Source organism: Cetorhinus maximus, chromosome 5 (assembly GCF_964194155.1).
Source record: "Cetorhinus maximus chromosome 5, sCetMax3.hap1.1, whole genome shotgun sequence".
NCBI lineage: Eukaryota > Metazoa > Chordata > Chondrichthyes > Lamniformes > Cetorhinidae > Cetorhinus > Cetorhinus maximus.
This window is the reverse complement of record NC_135883.1, coordinates 117014367-117035530: the sequence shown is the minus strand read 5'-3', so window position 1 is coordinate 117035530 and position 21164 is coordinate 117014367. Positions and strand designations below refer to the sequence as shown.

Below are 21164 nucleotides of genomic sequence, written 5' to 3'. Positions count from 1 at the left end.
ACATTATTCACTGTATTCTACAAAAACAGTTTTTTTATTACGTGTTATCAATTTTCCTTTCTGTGAATCCGTGAGGGTCAGTTGTTTACTGTCGAAGGTCTGCAGGTGATTAGGTTTTCTTCCAACGGTAAAGCAATTCAAGGTCCTGTTATGAGTTCCTGCCCTTTTTGCGTCTAGCGTTTTGGCAATGATTCAAATGCTGCATAATGTTGTTAAATTTTTACTTCAATAATGTAATTAGCACCTCAATTTCTTCATTAAATGGGTCACTTCCTCTTCAGGAGAATTTAGAATCAGGGGTGACTATTTAAAAATAAGGGGTCACCCATTTAAGACAGATAAGGAGAATTTTTTTTCTGATGGTCGAGTGTCTTTGGAACTCTCTTCCTCAAAAGGTAGTGGAAGCAGAGCCTTTAAATATTTTATAAGGCAGAGGTAGATAGATTCTTGATAAGCAAGGAAGTGAAAGGTTATCGGAGGTAGGCAGGAACGTGGAGTTGAGATTACAATCTGATCAGCCACGATCTTATTCAATGGCGGAGCAGGCTCGAGGGGCCTTGTGGCCTACTGCTGCTCCTAGTTCATATGCTTGTATGTTCGGACAACTCCAGTTTTTAAACAACCAGTTTTGAGTGAGTGTGCCTGTACCACTATCCAGTCCTGATCTACTGCATTCTATTCCTCAGAATCCTCATCACAAAACACAAATATTTGAGGTACAAGATGCCTCATTTACTTCCGTAAGCTGCTGAGAATCTAAGATTTATAATTAATTCATTAATCAGGAGGAATGAACCTCAACAGTTTGATTGCCATGTTTGGTAAGTGTTGGCTTACCACACAACTTACTACCTTACCAGGGTCTTTCCATTCCTTATGACCTTTTATAGTATACCAAACCTCCTGAATTACACGTGTTTCAGATGGTCTTATTTAATACAGCAGTGCTCTAAATTCTTTCAGACCTCAACCTCGATGAAAGCCCAAGTGGTTGTTAACTTCAGTCTAGTTGCTCAGCTAAAATTTTAAGCAGCATTTCATTGTAAAAGAAATCATGCAGTGATCAAAGTCAGTTGCTGAAAGGACTTTCAACTGTGGTATTCATGCCCATGATTTTCATATTTGCACATGTCTCGGAACTCATCGTTGTCAAACCTTTCTCCGTTATCAGTCAGAAACTTGGCTGGTGTCTCAAGTCCAGTCCCTAGCCATTTCTCCATGATTAGTCTACAATAACGCTTTTGTCCTTATTATGTGTTATTCTGATTGCCAGGTCAATAAAATGTTGGATGTGGTCCCATATCTTTAGATCCATGGCAACTAACTAACTCTTTAAACTCTTTCGAGTTATCAACAGTCACAGATTGCAACTCTTTCGAGTACAATCACAGTTCTTGGTTTCCGGGAGTGGGACATGAACCCACAACCCTCTGATTCAAAGGCGAGGGTGCTATGAACTGAGCCACAGCTGACACCTCACTAACTCTTTAAAGTTGCATGCCAATGGAGGCCTTACAATAGTATGTTGTAATGTCCTCTGATACTTTTTACAGATTTCACAAATTTCACAATTCTCATTAATCTCTTCTATTAGCCTCATACTGTATTACACCTGCATCTTTTATCAAGATTTTTAACCTTTGACAAGTAGAGTGAGTAAATTATCTGTGTAACTTCAAAACAATGTTTTTTTCCCTCCGATTCTTATCACCTGGCGTCATTAATACTTGTCTAACAATCTTATGAGAAACATCAGGTTTTGTTAAGGGGATACAATAACATCCTAACTTGATAAACTGCAGATCAGCTTACTTCCCAAAAATAATTGCCTTGCCATCCTCCATATCAAGTTTCATTTGTATCTTTTCCGTAGAAGTTATTCAACAGAATCTACACCAGTACCAGTATTTAGAAAGTGGCTTAATCAGCTATCTTAAATGGAAATACAACACTCTTTAATAACCTCAATGTGTTGTCTTCACAAAACTAAAGCAAGGAATATTTTCATATTCCTTAATCTTGTATCAACCCTCACTCCTTAGTGAATGAAAAAAATATTTTAACCAACCTGTCCCACATACTGGTGCAGCACAAGCGCTATCTAGTACTGCACACGGAAAGAATCTGCAACTAATACATTCATCACAGGACTAAAACTGCTTGTGACCAATATGATTTGTTCAAAATCATCATTATCTTCATCCTTTTCCTCAGAATTCTCTTTGTTATATGCTATTTCGAGGACCCTGCCTCTTTGCTAAGTGGAATTCATGCATAATAACATTTTGAAATCACACCTAAAGCACTATTCGTTGGATATTTCTGGGATTCATTTGCTAGTTTTGTTCCAATTTTGTCTTCTGCTGTAATAGCCAGAATTAATAATAGTGCTTTCATTGTCATTCTGCCAGGCTTTAATTCCTCCATTTTATTGATGCCTGCATACGGTATCTGGACTATTTCAAAATCTGGCATTGAGTCTTCTACTCTTTGTGCCACCACAGAATGTCTCATTTGTTCCATGAAAGCTGAAGGAATTTTTTTTAAGTCAGCAGGCAACTGATCCAACATGATCTTCTTCTGTGAGAACTGAACACCAATTAGAAGCAGCTGCCTGTCCACATGAAACTCCTTAGTACAATCCAGGAATTTAAGGGCTAGTACCGATTCAGGGATCCCCGAATTTGATTTTGTCAATCATTTATATATATTCTTACACGGAGTGACCATCTGTTTTCCAAAATTTTATCAACTTCTATCCATGCTTCAGAGGCATTTAGCTTTCTACTAAATTTAATCCAAGAATTCTAATAGAAGATTCAAACTTTCACCATATCTAACTGACAGGTTTCCATTTCACAAAATACTTTACTTCTGATTTTACGTCTTGCGTCAGCCATGGCTCAGTTGGCAGTACTCTCACCTCTGAATTACAAGGTTCTGGGTTCAAGTCCCACTCCAGGGCTTGAGCTCAAATATCAAAGTTGACTTTCCAGTGCAGTACTGAGGGAGTTTTGCACTGTTGGAGGTGCAATCTTTCAGATGAGATATGAAACCAGGACCCCATCTGCCTGCTCAGGAGAGTAAAAGACCGCATGGCACGATTTTGAAGAACAACAAGGAAGCTATATCCTTGATACCCTGGCCAATATTTAACCCTCAATCAACATCACAAAAACAGATTATCTGGTTATTATTACTTTGATGTTTGTGGGAATTTGTTGTTCACAAATTAGCTGCCTGCATTACAACAATGACTATACTTCGGAAGTACTTAATTGGCTGTAAAGATTTTGAGACATCCAGTGGTCACAAAAAGTGCTTTTATAAAGCAAGTTTTTTTTTGTAAGCAGCAAAAACATCAAGTCTATATCTTTGGTAGGGACATAACCCATGCACACATATCCACTTCATTCTTCCACTGATCATACAGTTCAGATTTGGAACATCGGAGGATAATCATGCTCTGACAATTTATACTTGCTTTCCACAATGGCCACTAAGATTTTAGTTTTTTGTCTGAATTTTTTTTCTTAGTTTCCATCCTTCACCTTCAGACAACCATCTTCTGTTACCGTGCCAATCATTACACCCTTTTATAAGCATTAATTTACAGAGATACATGTTACAAATATGCACCTCCAAACCCAACAACCACAGTTCTTCAGTCCGTTCTTATTTAGGGGAACAAGTGAATCAATTCCCAGTTAAAGCCCACCACCTGCACACAATTAAATACAATTAATATGCAGTTAACAAAGTGCCCCTTCCTATAGCACCCTCGCCTTTGAATCAAAGGGTTGTGGGTTCATGTCCCGCTCCTGGAAACCAAGAACTGTGATTGTACTCGAAAGAGTTGCAATCTGTGACTGTTGATAACTCGAAAGAGTTTCCTATTTGATTCTTCGTAGTTAATTTTAAATTATGACATACTGAATGATGTGCTTACATAATCAGCTGTTACTGTTTATTTAGGGTTGTATGTGGGGAAAGCTATTGTAATGTTTGAATATTATATTTATGTATTTACATAATTTTAACTTAATATTTGAATACTAAAACTAATTTAAAATGCAATTTTTACAAATGACTAAAACCTGTAGATTATAATTGCTTAATAATTGTGGTCCAATTGTTTGTGCAAAATTACAGTGAATGGCCTGCAAGATGATGGATGCTTTGTCAGTGGTTAGTCAAATGGCTTCAGAACCGCAGAATAGAGAAGCCATTGTTAAAGACAAGGGTTGTCTTCCTGGCCTAGTTCTGTTCCTGGACCACTGCAATCTACAAGTGTTGCATTGTGCCCTTCAGGTATGTAACTTTCTATTTGATCTGCTAAGTATTTTTCTTTAGGACAAATTACAGTACAACTTAATCCTGAAACAAAATCTTAACCTGTGTCTGGAGATTAAACTGTTACACTCTAACTAGTATAACAACCTTTTAAAAAATTACCGACTTTCTGTACTGTCATTGAATTTACTTCTAGTGAGTTGAATCTGTAACTTTCTTTCCATTATTCTTTCATGGGATGTGGGTGTCACTGGCAAGGCCAGCATTTGTTGTCTATCCCTAATTGCTCTTGAACTAAATGGCTTGCTAGGCCATTTCAGAGGGAAATTAAGATTGCTGTGGGTCTGAAATCACATAGGCCTGACCAGATAAGGATGGGAGATTTCCTTCCCTGAAGAGCACTAGTGAACTAGATAGTTTTGAAATTATTTGCATGGTCACCATTACTGAGATTAGTTTTATATTCCAGGCTTGTTAATTGAATTTAAGTTCCACCAGTTGTCATGTGAGATTTGAACCTGTGTCCCTACAGCATTACCACTGTACTACCATCTCCCCCAAAGAACTGGCTGTTACACCATCTACTGCATTTGTCCACATCAGCTTTCTTGTACACACTAATGTGCAACTGCAAGTTTTACTCCACTATTTGCAGAACAGCAAGATTTTTACGAGGCTGCAATCTTATTCTCACTCTCATCACTTAAATATCTAGTGTTCTGCCGATGGAGAATTCTTATGAAATATAGCTGTGTTTGCAATATTGGATGGACCCAGAAGCTTACTTATTCTCCCTCTCCACCTCCCTTTTTAACTCTTATTATTTCATTTTATTATAGTGGGTAAAATAGCTGGGAAGGCAGAATTAAAATCATCTCCCATAATAAAAAGATTAAATTTGAAGATTTATGTTCTGTCCATTTTAAGGCCACCAAAATTGAATAAAAACTTATCATGCAAGTACCTTTGTTCTCCTATCCTGTCATCTAAATACAAATAATATTGCTATTTGATGCATTTCTTCTGGATCATTTTGACTGGCGTAGTATTCCCTTGTTGTCAGGCACTGCGATATCTAGCAGAATGTCCTTCTAACCGAGAGATCATGAAAAATGAGTTGAGAATGATGAGTAATCTTGAAAGACTACAGGAAAGGTAACTATTACATGCGATTTCTACCTATGATGTAAAGTTCTGGCAATTTTAGAAAATTGTAACGTTCAATAAAGTTCTATCCTTGAGTGATAGCTTATGCTTACTACTTTTAAAAAGATTTTGGGTATATGAATTAGGAGCAGGAATAGGCCACTCGGCCCTTCGAGCCTGTTCCGCTATTCAATAAGATCATGGCTGATCTAATTGTAACCTCAACTCAACATTCCCGCCTACCCCCAATAACCTTTCACCTCCGAAACTGTTCAACCTTTCCTCATGAGACAACCCGTCCATTCCAGATTTTAATCTAGTAAACCTTCTCTGAACTGCTTCCAATGCATTTACATCCATCCTTAAAAAAGGAGACCAGTACTGTACACAGTACTCCAGATGTGTTCTCACCAGTGTCCTGTATAACTGAAACATAACTTCTGTACTTTTTAATTCAAATCTCCTTGCTTTAAACAAACATTCCATTAGCTTTCCTAATTACTTGCTGGCATACTAATCTTTCATGATTCATGCACTAGGACACCCAAATCCCTCTGCATCTCAGAGCTCTGCAATCTCGCATTTAGATAATAAGCTTGTTTTTTATTCTTCCTGCCAAAATGGACAATTTCACATTTTCCCACATTATACTCCATTTGCCCATTCACTTAACCTATCTATATCCCTTTGTGGCCTCCTTATGTCCTCTTCACAACTTACTTTCCTTTAGTTTTTGTTAATTCTTTCCTGGAATGTGAGCATCGCTGGCAAGGCCAGCATTTGTTGTCCATCCCTAACTGAACTTGAACTGAATGGCTTGCTACTTCAGAGGGCAGTTCAGAGTGAACCACATTGCTGTGAGTCTGGAGTCACATGTAGGCCAGACCAGATAAGGATGGCAGATTTCCTTCCCTAAAGGACATTAGTGAAGCAGATGGGTTTTTATAACAATCGATAATAGTTTCATAGTCACCATTACTGAGACTAGCTTTATTAACTGAATTCCAGTTCCACCAGCTGCTATGTTGGGATTTGAGCCCATGTCGCCAGAGCATTAGCCTGAGTCTCTGGACTGTCCAGCGACATTAACACTATGCCACCATCACCCCTCACCTAGCTCTGTGTCATCAGCAAATTTAGCAACCATACCTTCGGTCTCTTCATCCAAGTCATTTGTAAAAGTAACTTGTAAAAAGTTGAGGCCCCAGCACTGATCCCCGTGGTACACCACTCGTTATATCTTGCCAACCAGAAAGTGATACATTTATGCCTACTTTCTGTTCCCTGTTAGCTAGCCAATCTTCTATCCATGCTTATATGTTACCCCGTACACCATGACCTTTTATTTTCCGCAATAACCATTTATGTGGCACCTTATCAAATACTTTTTGGAAATTTAAGTACAGTACATCCACCTTTATCTACAGCACATGCCACTTCTTCAAAGAACTCCAATAAATTGGTTAAACATGATTTCCCTTTCACAAAACCATGTTGACTCTGGCTGAATACCTTGAATTTTTCTAAGTGCCTCTATAAGTCTTTAAAGTCTTATTATTAGCTTCTAACGTTTTCCCTATGACAGATGTTAAGCTAACTGGCCTGTAGTTTCCTGCTTTTTGTCTCCTTCCATTTTTGAATAAAGTAGTTACATTCGCTATTTTCCAATCTAATGGAACCCTTCCCGAATCTAGGGAATTTTGGGAAATTAAAACCAATGCATTCTCACCAGCCACTTCTTTTAAGACCCTGGGATGAAATCCATCAGGACCCAGCTCCAACAATTTGCTCAGTACCACTTCCCTGGTGATTGTAATTTTCTTGAGTTTCTCTCTCCCTTCCATTTCCTGATTTACAGCTATATCTGGGATGTTACTTGTATCCTTTATAGTGAAGACTGATGCAAAATCAAGGCTATGGGCCAAGTGCTGGCAAATAGGATTAGGTAGGGAGGTCAGGTGTTTCTCACATGTCGGTGCAGACTCGATGGACCGAAGGGCCTCTTCTGCACTGTGTGATTCTGTGAAAATAACTGTTCAATTCACCTATCATCTCCTTATTTTCCATTATTAATTCCACACACTTACTTTCTATAGGACCAACGCTCACTTTGTTAACTCTTTTCTAAATATCTATAGAGACTCTTATTGTCTGTTTTTATATTTCTAGCTAGCTTTCTCTCATACTCTGATTTTCCCCTCATTAACCTTTTAGTCATTCTTTGCTGTTTTGTATATTCTGTCCAATCTTCTGATCTGCCACCCATCCTTGCGCAATTATATGCTTTTTCTTTAAGTTTGATACTGTCGTTAACTAGTTTAGTTAGCCATAGATGGTGGGTCCTTCCCTTGGAATTTTTCTTTCTCATTGGAATGTATCTATTCTGTGTATTAGGAAATGTCCCTTTAAATGTCTGCCACTTCATCTCTATGGACCTATCCCTTAACCTCATTTGCCAGTTCTCTTTAGCTAACTCTGCTTTCAAGCCCTCATAATTGCCCTTATTTAAGTTTAAAATACTATTCTTGGACCCACACTTCTCTACCTCAAACTGAATGTAAAATTCAATCTTCTTATGATCCCTAGGGGTGCCTTCACTATGAAGTCATTAATTAATCCTATCTCGTTGCATAATACCAGATCTAGTATAGCATGCTCTCTAGTTGGCTCCAGAACATGCTGTTCTAAGAAACTATCCCAAAAACATTCTATGAATTCCTCATCTAGGCTTCCTTTGCCCATCTGATTTTTCCAGTCTATATGGAGATTAAAACCCCACCATGATTATTGCCATACTTTCAGACAAGCTCCCATTATCTCTGCCTTGAAACTCTATCCTACCATTTAGTCACAATTAGAGAGCCTGTACACCACTTCCACAAGTGGCTTCTTGCCTTTATCATTTCTCATCTCTACCCAAACTGCTTCTACATCCTGGTTTCCTGAACTTAAGCCATCCCTCTCTATTGTGCTAATGCCATCATTAATTAACAGAGCCACCGCTCCACCTTTTCCTAACTTCCTGTCCTTCCGAATTGTCATGTACCCTTTAATATTCAGGTCCTAATCTATGTCACCCTGCAACCATGTCTCTATAATGGCTATCGTACTTATATTCCTCTATTTGCGCTATCAGTTCATCTGTTTTGTTTGGAATGCTACATGCATTCAGATACAGAGTCTTTAGTTTTGTCCTTTTATTATTTTCGTAGCCTCTAGCCTTATCTACTGATTTATTCTTAGACCTGTACACTCTGTCTCTTCCTGTCATGGTCTGTTTATCATTTCCCATATTAATGCCTTTCTCCCTTACCTTGTTTCTGCTCTTTGATTTATCACATTTTCCCAAATTAGAATAACTAAAATTAACACTTCTAAACTTTTTAAAATGTTATCACTAACTAACTGTAGACTTCTATTTCTTGACTTATCCAATGAATTTGGCCATGAAGGCATAATGTGCTTAATGTAGGTGAAGTAAACCTTTTGCCCACTACCTTCCTGCGCTGTGTAAAAGCTTGCCCCGTGGTTTTGGGCCATGTTTCCTCCTCTTCCCATTGTATACCCTTGTGATTGGAAGAAATATTTTTTCCAAGAGTGATAAGACTGTTTTTAAACACTATGTAAAGCATAATCATAGTGGCCGCTAAGTACTTTTCATCCATTGCAGTGTAGTCTTGTGCTAGGTGATTCTGAGCTTTTCCGCTTTAACATTTCTAGGGCATTTAATATTTAACTCAGATGGGCAAAGCATAAACACGCCAGCAATAACAGTCCTGGGATAGAGCTTTCACTTGATTCTCACAGAGGTTGTCAGCTTTGACATTTGGTTCATTTCTTCTTCCATCGGGAACAGCTTTGCTGCTTCTTCTCGTCATGCCAGCGGTAGGACATTGCCGAATCCACCAATCCATCTGGACTCTTGTATGCACCCAAAGCAGATTCTGCTGCATTGTATTAGATGATGTAGCAAAATCTCTTCCAAGTATTGAGTCCTATTCTCAAATCACTTCAATGAATTATTTGCTGTGCTCTACAAAAGGGAAGCTGGATATCAATAGACTCTTTTTTGCATTTTTGGTATGATGGCAATGATAATAGTTGTTCTCTGTGAAGACTACACACATTTCTGCAGCTAAGCATTCATTACCAAGTGTCTGAAAATCAACCACTGTTGTTCCAGCTGGTGTAGCTAGTTGTCCCCTTGAGAGGCAACTAGATTGAGGAGAAAATTTTAATTTTCCTCTTTCAAGCTCTAGGTCAGATTGAGCATTGTATGTTGCATTTAGCTGTCTTAGTTCTCTGTTAACATGAAATGCTAATAAACCAGTAGTAGTGTTATAACCACTCAGCATCCCTCTAACTTTGCCATGATGGAGTATTACTCCAGCATTCATCTTTAGAAACAGGAGGTTCATCCAGGTACAATCTGGGAAATGTTTGATTCTGCAGCTTCTTTGCATCTATGAAGATGGCATGTATATTCTGTACTGGCAAATGTTTATGCCTTCTTTCATCTATTAGTTCTCAGGATCTCTCAGAAGATTTGGGCAGATAAAGTAACATGGAAATCAGTATTCTACACACTGCACACAGTGTTTTGCAGCTCTCCTTTCCATCCTGAAAGGACACTCATCTAAGATTTCTGTCTAAGGTACTTTCTAAGTCCACCTTTATTAGGAAATGGATATTTAACTCTTTTATCTACTGCTTCACTTTGCTAAGGATATTTCCATTATCTGTTTATTTAACTTTCAAGATCAGCCATACTGAGGGCAGAATCTTGCACCTCGTGGGCGCACACTCGACTCGAATGGACGTGAAATAGCACGAGATGACATTGGGCGAGAATCCTGATATCATCCCACATGCAAGCAATCTTCAGGTTGGCAGGCACCTGTGGGTGTCGGAGCCGCACCTGCCATCAATTAAAAGGCCACTTAAGGCCATTAAAAAGACAATTGTTTGCGATTTTACGTTGCCCATGCGATTTCACACTCACCACAGAGGCAAATCGGGCAGGCGGGCAGCCCACATCTTACAAAACTTCATCCAAGGGTGGGATAAAAAGGGTCAGCAGCATTGCCATTGTGATAGTGAAGAGTTTGGAAGATAGTTTGCTGCTGGTTGCTTACTTGAATTTGACAGCTTCATCCCTCTTCTGAGCTAGCTTCATTGTTAGCATTTCTAGACTTCATTTCAGGACTCAATGGTGTCTCCAAGGCGTGTTTCCCCCCCCCACCGGGGAATTTTGATCATGTGGACTCTTCCAGGTATCAGACAGCCTTCTGTAACCCTGGTAATGGGGATTGTGGTCTCTGCTGGTGGCACCACCTCTGAGGGGGAAGAGAGGGGCAGAAGGGAAAGGAGGCCAGGTGTCCCTATGCAGCTTCCAGAGGAGGAACCTGTAGGAGGAGAAGCACAGGCACAATAGGCACAGGGCCAGCAGGTGGTCTAAGGCATAAGGGGCCACAGAAGATGCCTCTATCCTGCTGCCAGGGTTTACGTGCAGCGATGCGGCTACCTCAATATGTCCAAGGTGCAATTACGAAGGAGGCTCTGCCACCCCAGGGAGTCGGTGACCTCCATTTGTCATATGAATGGGCCCGAGATCACCTCCAACTATGTGGGTGGACAACCCATGGCACTGCCTCTGAAGGTCACAGTGGCCCTCGACTTCTATGCCTCTGGCTCTTTCCAGCGGTCAGTAGGGGATCTTTGTGGAGCGTCCCAATCAGCTGTCCACAGTTGTGTCGAGCTGGTAACAGAAGCCCTGTGCAGGCAGGTAATGACATTTATTCATTTCCAGACAGACGAGGCCAGCCAGGCTGAGCCAGAGGCTTTGCAGCATTTGCTGGGTTCCCCCACATTCAAGGTGCAATCGACTGCACACATGTGGCCATCAAGGCGCCAGTGGGTCAGCCAAGTGCCTTTGTCAACAGGAAGGGCTTCCACTCGATGAAAGTCAAAATAGTGTGTGACCACAAGACACAGATTCTGCAAGTCTGTGCAAGGTGCCCTGGCAGTTCCCATGACGCTTATATCCTCAGACACTCCCAGGTGCCAAGGCTATTCAGTGCTCCAGCCCAACTGAATGGATGGATAGAAATTTAAAAAGAGCGGGAGCTGAGCCGCCAGAGTGGAGATTTAAAAAGAGCAGGAGCTGGACTCAGGGCTGAAAGCTGCGCGAGGATGTTACGATTCAAAAAGTGACGGATGCAGGGGAGGCAGCTGATAGGTAAGTAGGGCCAGGTGAATACCTCTACTACTTTTTCTACTAATTAAACTGCTGCAGTCCATTAGCTGAAACAAAATAAGGTGAAGTCTTTGGACTGTAGTAGGAGTGTTTGGAGTCGAATAAGGCCTCTAGCGTAATTAGTATTCTTTAAAGGGAGTAACTAACGAGCTTAATCTAAAGGGAAGTCATGGCAGCAGAGCTCTCACCCATGATATGCTCTTCCTGCGCTATGTGGGAAATCATGGACACTTCCCATGTCTCTGGCAACCATGTGTGCAGGAAGTATGTCCAACTGCAGCTACTGGCTAACCGCATTTTGGAGCTGGAACTGCGGGTGGATTCACTGTGGAGCATCCACGATGCTGAGATTATCATGGACAGAACATTCAGTGAGGTTGTCACATCATAGTTAAAGACTGAACAGGCAGAAAGGGGATGGGTGACCACCAGGCAAAGTAGAGGAAGGCAGGTAGTACAGGGGTCCCTCTCTCTAACAGATATACCGTTTTGGATACTGTTGGGGTGAGACGACTTCTCGGGGAATGCAGCAGGAGCCAAGTCCATGGCAGCATGGGTGGCTCTGCTGCACAAGATGGGAGGAAGAAGAGTGACAGGGCTATAGTGATAGGGGATTCAATAGTAAGGGGAAGAGACAGGGGTTTCTATGGCTGCAAAAGAGACTCCAGGATGGTATGTTGCCTCTCTGGTGCCAGGGTCAAGGATGTCTTGGAGAGGCTGCAGGACATTCTGAAAGGGGAGGGTGAACAGCCAGTGGTCGTGGTACATATTGGTACCAATGACATAGGTTAAAAAAGGGATGAGGTCTCTCAAGCTGAATATAGGGAGTTAGGACGTAAATTAAAAAGTAGGATCTCAAAGGTAGTAATCTCAGGATTACTACCAGTGCCATGTGCTAGCAAGAGTAGAAATAACAGGATATATCAGACGAATACATAGCTGAAGAAATGGCGTAGGGGAGGAGGAATTCAGATTCCTGGGACATTGGGACTGGTTCTGGAGAAGGTGGATCCAGTACAAACAGGACGGGTGGCATCTGGGCAGGACCTTGACCAATGTCCTTGCAGGTGGTGGGGGGGGGCGCTGTGTTTGCTAGTGTGGTCGGGGAGCATTTAAACTAGAATGGCAGGGGGTGGGAACCTGAGCAGGGAGACAGAGTAGGGGGAAACAAGGATAGAAACAAAAGACAGAAAAGTAAGAAGCAAAAGTGCAAGGCAGAAAAAACAAGGGTGAGGAATAAATGGGATCATAGTCCAAAATAAAACTAAGATGACTAACAAGGTTAAAAAGACAAGTCTAAAGACATTGTATCTTAATGCGCGGAGCATTCTCAATAACTTAACAGCGCTAATAGATATAAACGGTCATGATATAGTTGCAATTATGGAGACATGGCTGCAAGGTGACCAAGGATGGGAACTGAACATCTAGGGGTATTCAATATTTAGGATGGACAGATGAATGGGGAAAGGAGTTGGGGTAGCATTGTTAGTAAAGGAGGAAATCAATGCAACAGTGAAGAAGGATATTGGCTCAGAAAATCCTGATGTGGAATCTGTTTGGGTGGAAATAAGAAACACCAAGGGACAGAGAACCTTGGGGGGGCGGGGGGGTTGTCTTTAGGCCCCCAAACAGTAATGGAGATGTAAGTGAAGGCATTAAGCAGGAAATTAGAGACACATGCAATAAGGGTACAACTGTAATCATGGGTGACTTTAATCTACACATAGATTGGACAAACCAAACGAGCAATAATACTGTGGAGGAGGATTTCCTGGATAGTTTTTTAGACCAATACATTGAGGAACCAACTAGAGAGAAGGCTATTCTAGATTGGGTATTGTGCAATGAGAAAAGACTAATTAACAATCTTGTTGTGCGGGGTTCCTTGGGGAAGAGCGACCATAAAATGATAGAATTGTTCATTAGGACGGAGAGTAAAGAAGTTGAATCCAAAACTAGGGTCCTGAATCTAAATAAAGAGAACTACGAGGGAATGAGGCGCAAGTTGGCAATGATGGAGTGGGGAACCTTACTAAAAGGGTTGACAGTGGATAGGCGGTGGCTAATATTTAAGGCATGAATTACAACAATTATTCATTCCTGTCGGGCACAAAAACAAAACAGGAAATGTGGCTCAACATGGCTTACAAAAGAAATTAGGGATAGTATTAGATCCAAAGAGGAGACACATAAAATTGCCAGAAAAAGCAGCAAGCCTGAGGATTGGGAGTGGTTTAGAATTCAGCAAAAGTGGACAAAAAGATTGATCAAGAGGAGGAAAATGGAGTATGGGAGTAAACTTGCAAGGAACATAAAAACTGACGCAAAAGCTTCTATAAATATGTGAAGACAAAAAGATTAACTAAGACAAACATAGTTCCCTTACAGTCAGAAACTGGGGAAATTATAATGGGGAACAAAGAAATGGCAGAAGAATTGAACACATATTTTGGTTCTGTCATCACAAAAGAGGACACATATAATTTCCCAGAAATGTTATGGAACCAAGGGTCTAGTGAGAGGGAGGAATTGAAGAAAATCAGTATTAGTAAAAAAATGGTGCTAGAGAAATTATTGGGGTTAAAGGCTGAAAAATCCTCAGGGCCTGATAGTCTACATCCCAGAGTACTAAAGGAAGTGGCCCTGGAAATATTGGATGCATTGGTGGTCATCTTCAAAAATTCTATACACTCTGAAACGGCTCCTACAGATTGTAAGGTGGCAAATGTAACCCCACTATTTAAAAAAAGAAGGGAGAGAAAAAACAGAGAATTACAGATGATTTAGCCTAACATCTGTAGTGGGGAAGATGCTAGAGACTATTATAAAAGACGTGGTAACAGAACACTTGGAAAGCATTAACGGGATTAGACAAAGTCAGCATAGGTTTATGAAAGGGAAATAGTGCTTAACTAATCTACTGGAGTTTTTTGAGGATGTAACTAGTAGAATAGATAAGGGAGAGTCAGTGAATGTGGTGTATTTGGATTTCAAGAAAGCTTTTGATAAGGTCCCACATAAGAGGCTAGTGGGCAAAATTAAAGCACATGGGATTTGGGATAATATGGATTGAGAATTGGTTGACAGACCGGAAACGGAGAGTTGGAATAAATGGGCCTTTTTCTGGGTGGCAGGCGATGACTAGTGGTGTACCGCAGGGATCCGTGCTTGGGCCCCAGCTATTCACGATGTATATAAATGACTTGGATGAGGGAACCAAATGCAATATTTTCAAGTTTGTGGACAACGCAAAACTGGGCGGAGTTGTGAGGAGGATGCAAGGAGACTTCAGGGCGATTTAGACAAGTGTGTGTAGGCAAACACATGGCAGGTGAGGTATAACGTGGATAAATGTGAAGTTATACGCTTCGGTGTGAAAAACAGAAAGCAGAGTATTATTTAAATAGTGATATATTGGGAAATGTGAATGTATAAAGGGACCTGGGTGTCCTTGTACACCAGTCAATGAAAGTAAATAGGCAGGTGCAGCAAGCAATTAGGAGGGCAAATGGTATGTTGGCCTTCATCGCAAGAGCATTTGAGTTCAGAAATAGGGATGTCTTACTGCAGTTATACAGGGCCTTGCTGAGACCACACCTGGAGTATTGCATGCATTTTTAGTCTCCCTACCTAAGAAAGGATATACTTCTCATAGAAAGAGTGCAGCGAAGGTTCACTAGGCTGATACCGGGGATGGCAGGACTATCGTATAAGAAGAGATTGGTTTGACTGGGCCTGTATTCACTAGAGTTTAGAAGAATGAGAGGGGATCTGATTGAAACATATAAAGTTCTAACGGGACTGGACAGACTAGATGCAAGGAGGTTGTTTCCCCTGATTGGGGAGTCTAGAACCAGGGGCCACAGTCTCAGGATATGGGGCAGACCATTTAGGACTGAGGTGAGGAAAATTTCTTCATTCAGAGGGTGGTCAACCTGTGGAATTCTCTACCACAGGAGGCTGTGGAGGCCAGGTGACTGAGTATAATCAAGAAAGAAATTGCTAAATTTTTGGGTATTAGGGGCATCAAGGGGTATGGAGAGAAAGTGGGAATATGGCGTTGAGATAGAGGATCAGCCATGATCATAATGAATGGCGGAGCAGGCTCGAAGGGCCGAATGGCCTACTCCTGCTCCTAGTTTCTATGATAGCTGCTGAGTGACAAGGGCTATTGAAAAGGTGGCTTATGACACCTCTCCACCACCCAAGAACAGAGGCAGAGCAGCGTTATAATAGGAGTAATACCTCCACAAGAGCAGTGATAGAAAGGATCACAGGTCTTCTGAAGATGCACTTCCAATGCCTGGACTGTACAAATCGTCCTTGGCAGACAAACCAAGCAATAATGTTCGTACAATAAAACACAGATTGCTCTTTTGACTAATTTACAATATTGCAAAATCTTAAGATGCTCCTCAGACATTACAAAGGATCTCCTCTGTTAGGATGTAATTTTTCCTACCTCAGAGCCATAGGCTGCAGGAAACTAGTAGCTTTTCTACAAAGACTTAGGCCTGAATTTTTCCCTCATCGGGTGCGTGTGATCGGTGGGCCCGGGAGGAGACAGGAAACGGGCCTGCGACCACATTTGACCCCCGACTGCGATATCATGCTGGCTGGCCAATTAAGACCCGTCCAGCGTGAAATGCGTCTTCCGAATGGTCGGGAAGAGCCAGGCGGGCACCAGGTTCAATGGCAACCTGGCGGGTGCTTTAAAACCGGCAAAGGCAGTCCCCTGAAGGCTGCCAGGGGAGAATCTTTATTTGGTCCGGAGACTGGAACGATGACCTCACCAGTGGCAGGAAACCTCAGGCAGGAGGGCAGGTTGGGTGGGCCCTCAGCCCCCCGTTTCTCAGACGAGTGCCTCAGAGTCCTTGTGGAGGAGGTGGGTGTCAGGCAGGACACCCTCGTTCCCGGGGATGACAGAAGGAGGCCACCTTACCAGACCAAAAAAGCTTGGGAGGAGGTGGCAGCCGAGGTCAGCAGCCGCAACATTGTGAGGCACACATGGGTGCAGTGCTGCAAAAGGTTCAACAACCTGCTGCGCTCAGCAAGGGTGAGTACCATGTTGCCATGGATCAGTGTGGAGAAGTGTTCAGATCTGGCTGTCCCCCCATGGAGCTCAAGGGTGTTAGAGTCTGAGTGCCAACTGTCAGTGACGAACCAGAGCTGGCAGAGGGGGTGATCCCTGACTACTTGGCCTGAGTGCCTTGCAGCTCAGGGGCCACGACTCGGATGTGCCCCTCAAGGTGCCCCTCAGGTGAGGTTGGCCAGGCTGCAGTGACACTACAAGTAGAGAGTGGACTAATCAATCCTCCTTTGTCCTTTCAGGAGAAGAGGAGCCATAACACCATCGAGAGCTCAAGGACAGGCGGAGACTCCCCAAACCTCCTAATATTGACGAGGATTGAAATGGACGCTTTGGAGCTGGAATGCCACCACCCACCTCAGTCAGCCGGTCATGGAGAGCCTGGGGTGTCTCTGACAAAGGTTAGAGTGCAGTGCACAGAGGTGAGAGCGTTGGATGGTGCAAGCATTCTTGTGTAGTCTCATCATTAATGTGAGCCTCAAACCTGGAGTCCCCATTGATCACTGAAAGACGATAGCACCATGATGCAGACCTCCATTGTCTTACCAGGCCACCTAGCATGCACAGTGACAATGTGATGACTTGAACTAATGACATGTCGTTGTTCTCCCTTAGATTCGCCAATGCGCACATGAATGCAGGACCTCAAAGAGCCATCCTTGTCGCCAGAAGACCACTGGGCTTCAGATGCACCTGCGTCACACTTGCTCTCTGAACCAGGCACTAGCGCAGATACCAGCACCTTAGTGGGTGTTAGATCGTTGGCTACAACGTCAGTGCACAGCGGTGAGGGCACTTCACACACGCTTGTGGAGCAGGTGGAGGCAGAGAGTGCCCAGGGCGCCATCAGTTGGAGGACTGCTGGAGACCAGGATGATGCTGAGTTGAAGGCAGATGATGAGCCTCTGGGGTTGTCCATTAAGCAGCAGATTCTGGATGTCCAATGGGATATGCGGGAGGATCTGGCAGAGATCCAAGAGGGTTGGCGTGCATATGGAGGATTTCATGCAAAGCATGAGCACTGCGTTGACCCTCATTGCTGAGCCCACTGCCTCCTCCATTGAGAGTGTGGCGACTCTCATGGAGAGGCAGCTCCAGAAACAGAATCAGGAGTTCCTGGGGTTGCGCTGGGACCTGCAAGCCCTCATACAGGCAATGACCTCAGGCAGTCATTGCCAGTGTGGGAGATGGATGAGACACCCAGAATCCCAGCTAGGTGCCCGTCCATCAATGGCAAGCAGGGAGGTCCAGACTGACCTCAAGTTGGCGCACAACCTACTTGTTGTCTCTGTGGGCTTCCCTCAGGGTGCTCTGGATGACGGCAGTAGCTCCTCCGTACCTCTGCCAATGACTGTGGCATCTGATGAGGCTGCTGTGACTAGGGAAATGCCAGCCATGGCACTGGCTGCTCCCTCCCAGGTGTGGCCAGCACAGGCTCCACTGGCCAGAGGATGACTGCCAAGGTCATCAAGGCCAACAAGGCACCAGAGCCAGAAGGTTGCCTCCAATGCTGCTGCCAGCGTGGTGGGGGGGTTGGGGGGTGTGCAACAAGACGCGACACTCGTAAACTTAAGCTTAAAGCACCATGAGCACAAGAGGGACTGTTCACGGGTGATCTTCTGTTCTGCCACATTCTGTTAATATGTTTACTGGTGTGGCCAATAACACCAGATATAGTTATGTTCATTTTTTGTGTGTCAAAATGATATAAATTTTGCTTTTGTCTTAATGGCCTTAGTATGCTTCACCTTATTTTGGTGTAGGGCTTGCCACTATCTAATGCTTGATGTGAGCAGCTCTAAACTTTATTGCATAGGCATTGAGTGGACTTTGGTTTCAAACGAAAGGGTCATTTCAGGCATCCTGGATGGAGGCGGCAGCCCTGGCATGAGGTAGAAGCAGATCTTTGGCAGCCTAGTTGATGGAGCGTTGGATCAAGGCGCCCTTGCCTCCCTGAAGGATACCTGTGGAGTCTGCCTTTATGCCCTTGGTGTTCTCCTCACCATGCTCCTCTTCTGACTCACCACTGGATTCATCCTTTGTGGCCTGTGGAGTTGCCTCAAGATCCCCTTTCTCCAGTGGGCCCCACCTTGCCAGTGCCAGATTGTGGTATGCGCAGCATGCAACCACAATCAGTGTCACTCGCTCTGGGGGGTATTGTAGTGCTCCCCCTGAATGGTCCGGGGTTTTGTATGAACATTATTACTTGGATTGTCTGCCAAGGATGATTTGTACATACGAACATGCGAATTAGAAGCAGGATTAGGCCACTTGGCCCCTCGTGCCTGCTCGGCCATTCAATAAGACCATGGCTGATCTGAATGTAATCTCAACACCACATTCCTGCTTGCCCCAGATAACCTTCAAGAATCTATCTAGCCCTGCCTTAAAAATATTCAAAAACTCTGCTTCTACCGCCTTTTGTAGAAGAGAGTTCCAAAGACTCACAACCCTCTGAGAGAAAAAAAATTTCTCCTCATCTCTGTCTTAAATGAGCGACCCCTTATTTTTAAACAGTGACTCCTAGTTCTAGATTCTCCCAGAAGAGAAAACATCCTCTCCACATCCACCCTGTCAAGACCCCTCAGCATCTTAAAGGTTTCAACTAAGTTGCCTCTTACTCTTCTAAATTCCAGTGGTTACAAGCCTAAACTGTCCAGCCTTTCCTCATAGGACAACCCGTCCATTCCTGGTATTAGTCTAGTAAACCTTCTCTGAACTGCTTCTAACGCATTTAAGTAAGGAGACCAGTATCTATATTACAATGCTCCAGATGTGGTCTCACCAATGCCCTATACAACTGAAGCATATAACCTCCCTACTTTTGTAATCAATTCCCCTCATAATAAATAATAACATTCTATTAGTCTTCCTAATTACCTGCATACTAACCTTTTGTGATTCATGCACTGGGACACCCTCTGAATCCCAGAGCTCTGCAATCTCTCACCATTTAGATATTAAGCTTCTTTTGTGTTCTTCCTGCCAAAATAAACAATTTCAAATTTGCTCACATTATACTGCATTTGCCCATACCTTTGCCCACTCACTTAACCTATCTATGTCACTTTGTAGCCTCCTTAGGTCCTCTTCACAATTTACTTTCCTACCTATCTTTGTGTCATCAGCAAATTTAGCAATCATTCCTTCGGTCCTTTCATCCAAGTCACTCATCTCAATTGTAAAAGGTTGAGGCCCCAGCACTGATCCCTGTGGCACACCACTTGTCACACCCTGCCAATCAGAAAAAGATCCATTTATGCCAACTCTCTGCTTCCTGTTAGCTAGCCAATCTTCTACCCATGCCCATATGTTACCTCCTACACCATGAGCTTTCATTTTCTGCAGTAACCTTTGATGTGGCACTTTATCAAATGCCTTCTGGAAATCTAAGTACAGTGTAGTTTGTACATTTGTAGTTCAGAAATAATGGCTGTGAATATTTTTTTTTTCAAAGTCAATGTTTCCCTCCTCTCATTAAGTTACTACTGAGTCAATGTCCAGTGACACATGGAAGATTTTTAAAAATAAACTATCTGGTAGGAACCTACCATACTGAGCACATAGGCCTTCTTCTGGAAAAGGTATGAGAGCGGGTGTGAGCCAGACTGTTCTTATTATGTTCTCTACTTGACAGTTTCCTTGGCTTTAAAATATTAAATAATGGTTCCACCACAAATGCATACTTTTATATCAAAATCTGACAAAGGATGTGCATCCAAAACCTTCACCTACCTTTTCTCATTTCCATTGCTATATTTTCTGGGAGATATTCAGATTTCTAGCAATTACAATTTCTTTTCTGGCACTTTAATACTATGGAGGAATCACATAAGAAATAACTTGCATTGTTGTGGAGTGCTGTTATGTCCCCAGGACACCCCAAAGGACATTGCAACCATTGGAGTACTTTTGAAGTGAAGCTAATTTGCATACAGTGAAGTCCCACAAATATTAAATGGTTGAGGGAAGAATTTTGGCTGGGATATCTGAAAAACTTGTTGACGTACTACAAATGTCTGAATGTTTTACATCCATCTGAGCAGACATTAGCTTTAATTTCTCACCTGAAAGGCCATCAACAATGCAGAGTACCCTCAGTACTGCACTGAACTGTTAGCTTGGATCATATGTTTAGATCCATTAAAGGAAAGCATGGCAAAATCACAAAGATCAGACTGTTGCTAAATAACTCAATTTATCTTGTAAAGTCACAATGTTGGAGAATGTTGATTTAATATATCATTTTTCATACTATAAAATGTATAAGAAAAAAATTGAAATTACAAAATGCCTTTCATGATCATAGAATTTCCAAAAGTGCATCACATCCAATAAGTCGCTTTAGAAGTGTAGTTACTCTTGTTATGTAGGCAA

The 21164-nt window shown here is 42.4% G+C and overlaps 2 protein-coding genes across 5 annotated transcripts in view; one reads left to right on the top strand and one right to left on the bottom strand.

Moving 5' to 3' along the window:
* The window catches only part of mtfr2 (mitochondrial fission regulator 2), a 55623-nt gene extending 54576 nt beyond the window's left edge, over positions 1-1047 (bottom strand). The window contains exon 1 of the mRNA XM_078542349.1: positions 858-1047. The gene's annotated coding sequence lies outside the window, so the exon portion shown is untranslated. The remainder of the gene's footprint in view (positions 1-857) is intronic.
* Positions 1-21164, top strand: part of armc1l (armadillo repeat containing 1, like) — a 49727-nt gene that overhangs the window by 13518 nt on the left and 15045 nt on the right. For 2 of the 4 annotated variants that reach the window (XM_078542354.1, XM_078542351.1), the window contains exons 2-3: positions 4153-4311; positions 5357-5448. In XM_078542354.1, the coding sequence (XP_078398480.1) occupies positions 4156-4311; positions 5357-5448 (248 nt within the window). In that variant the 5' untranslated portion in view covers positions 4153-4155. Of the gene's footprint in view, positions 1-559; positions 822-4152; positions 4312-5356; positions 5449-21164 lie in introns of those variants that run through there. The other 2 variants (XM_078542355.1, XM_078542353.1) reach the window with 2 other exon arrangements.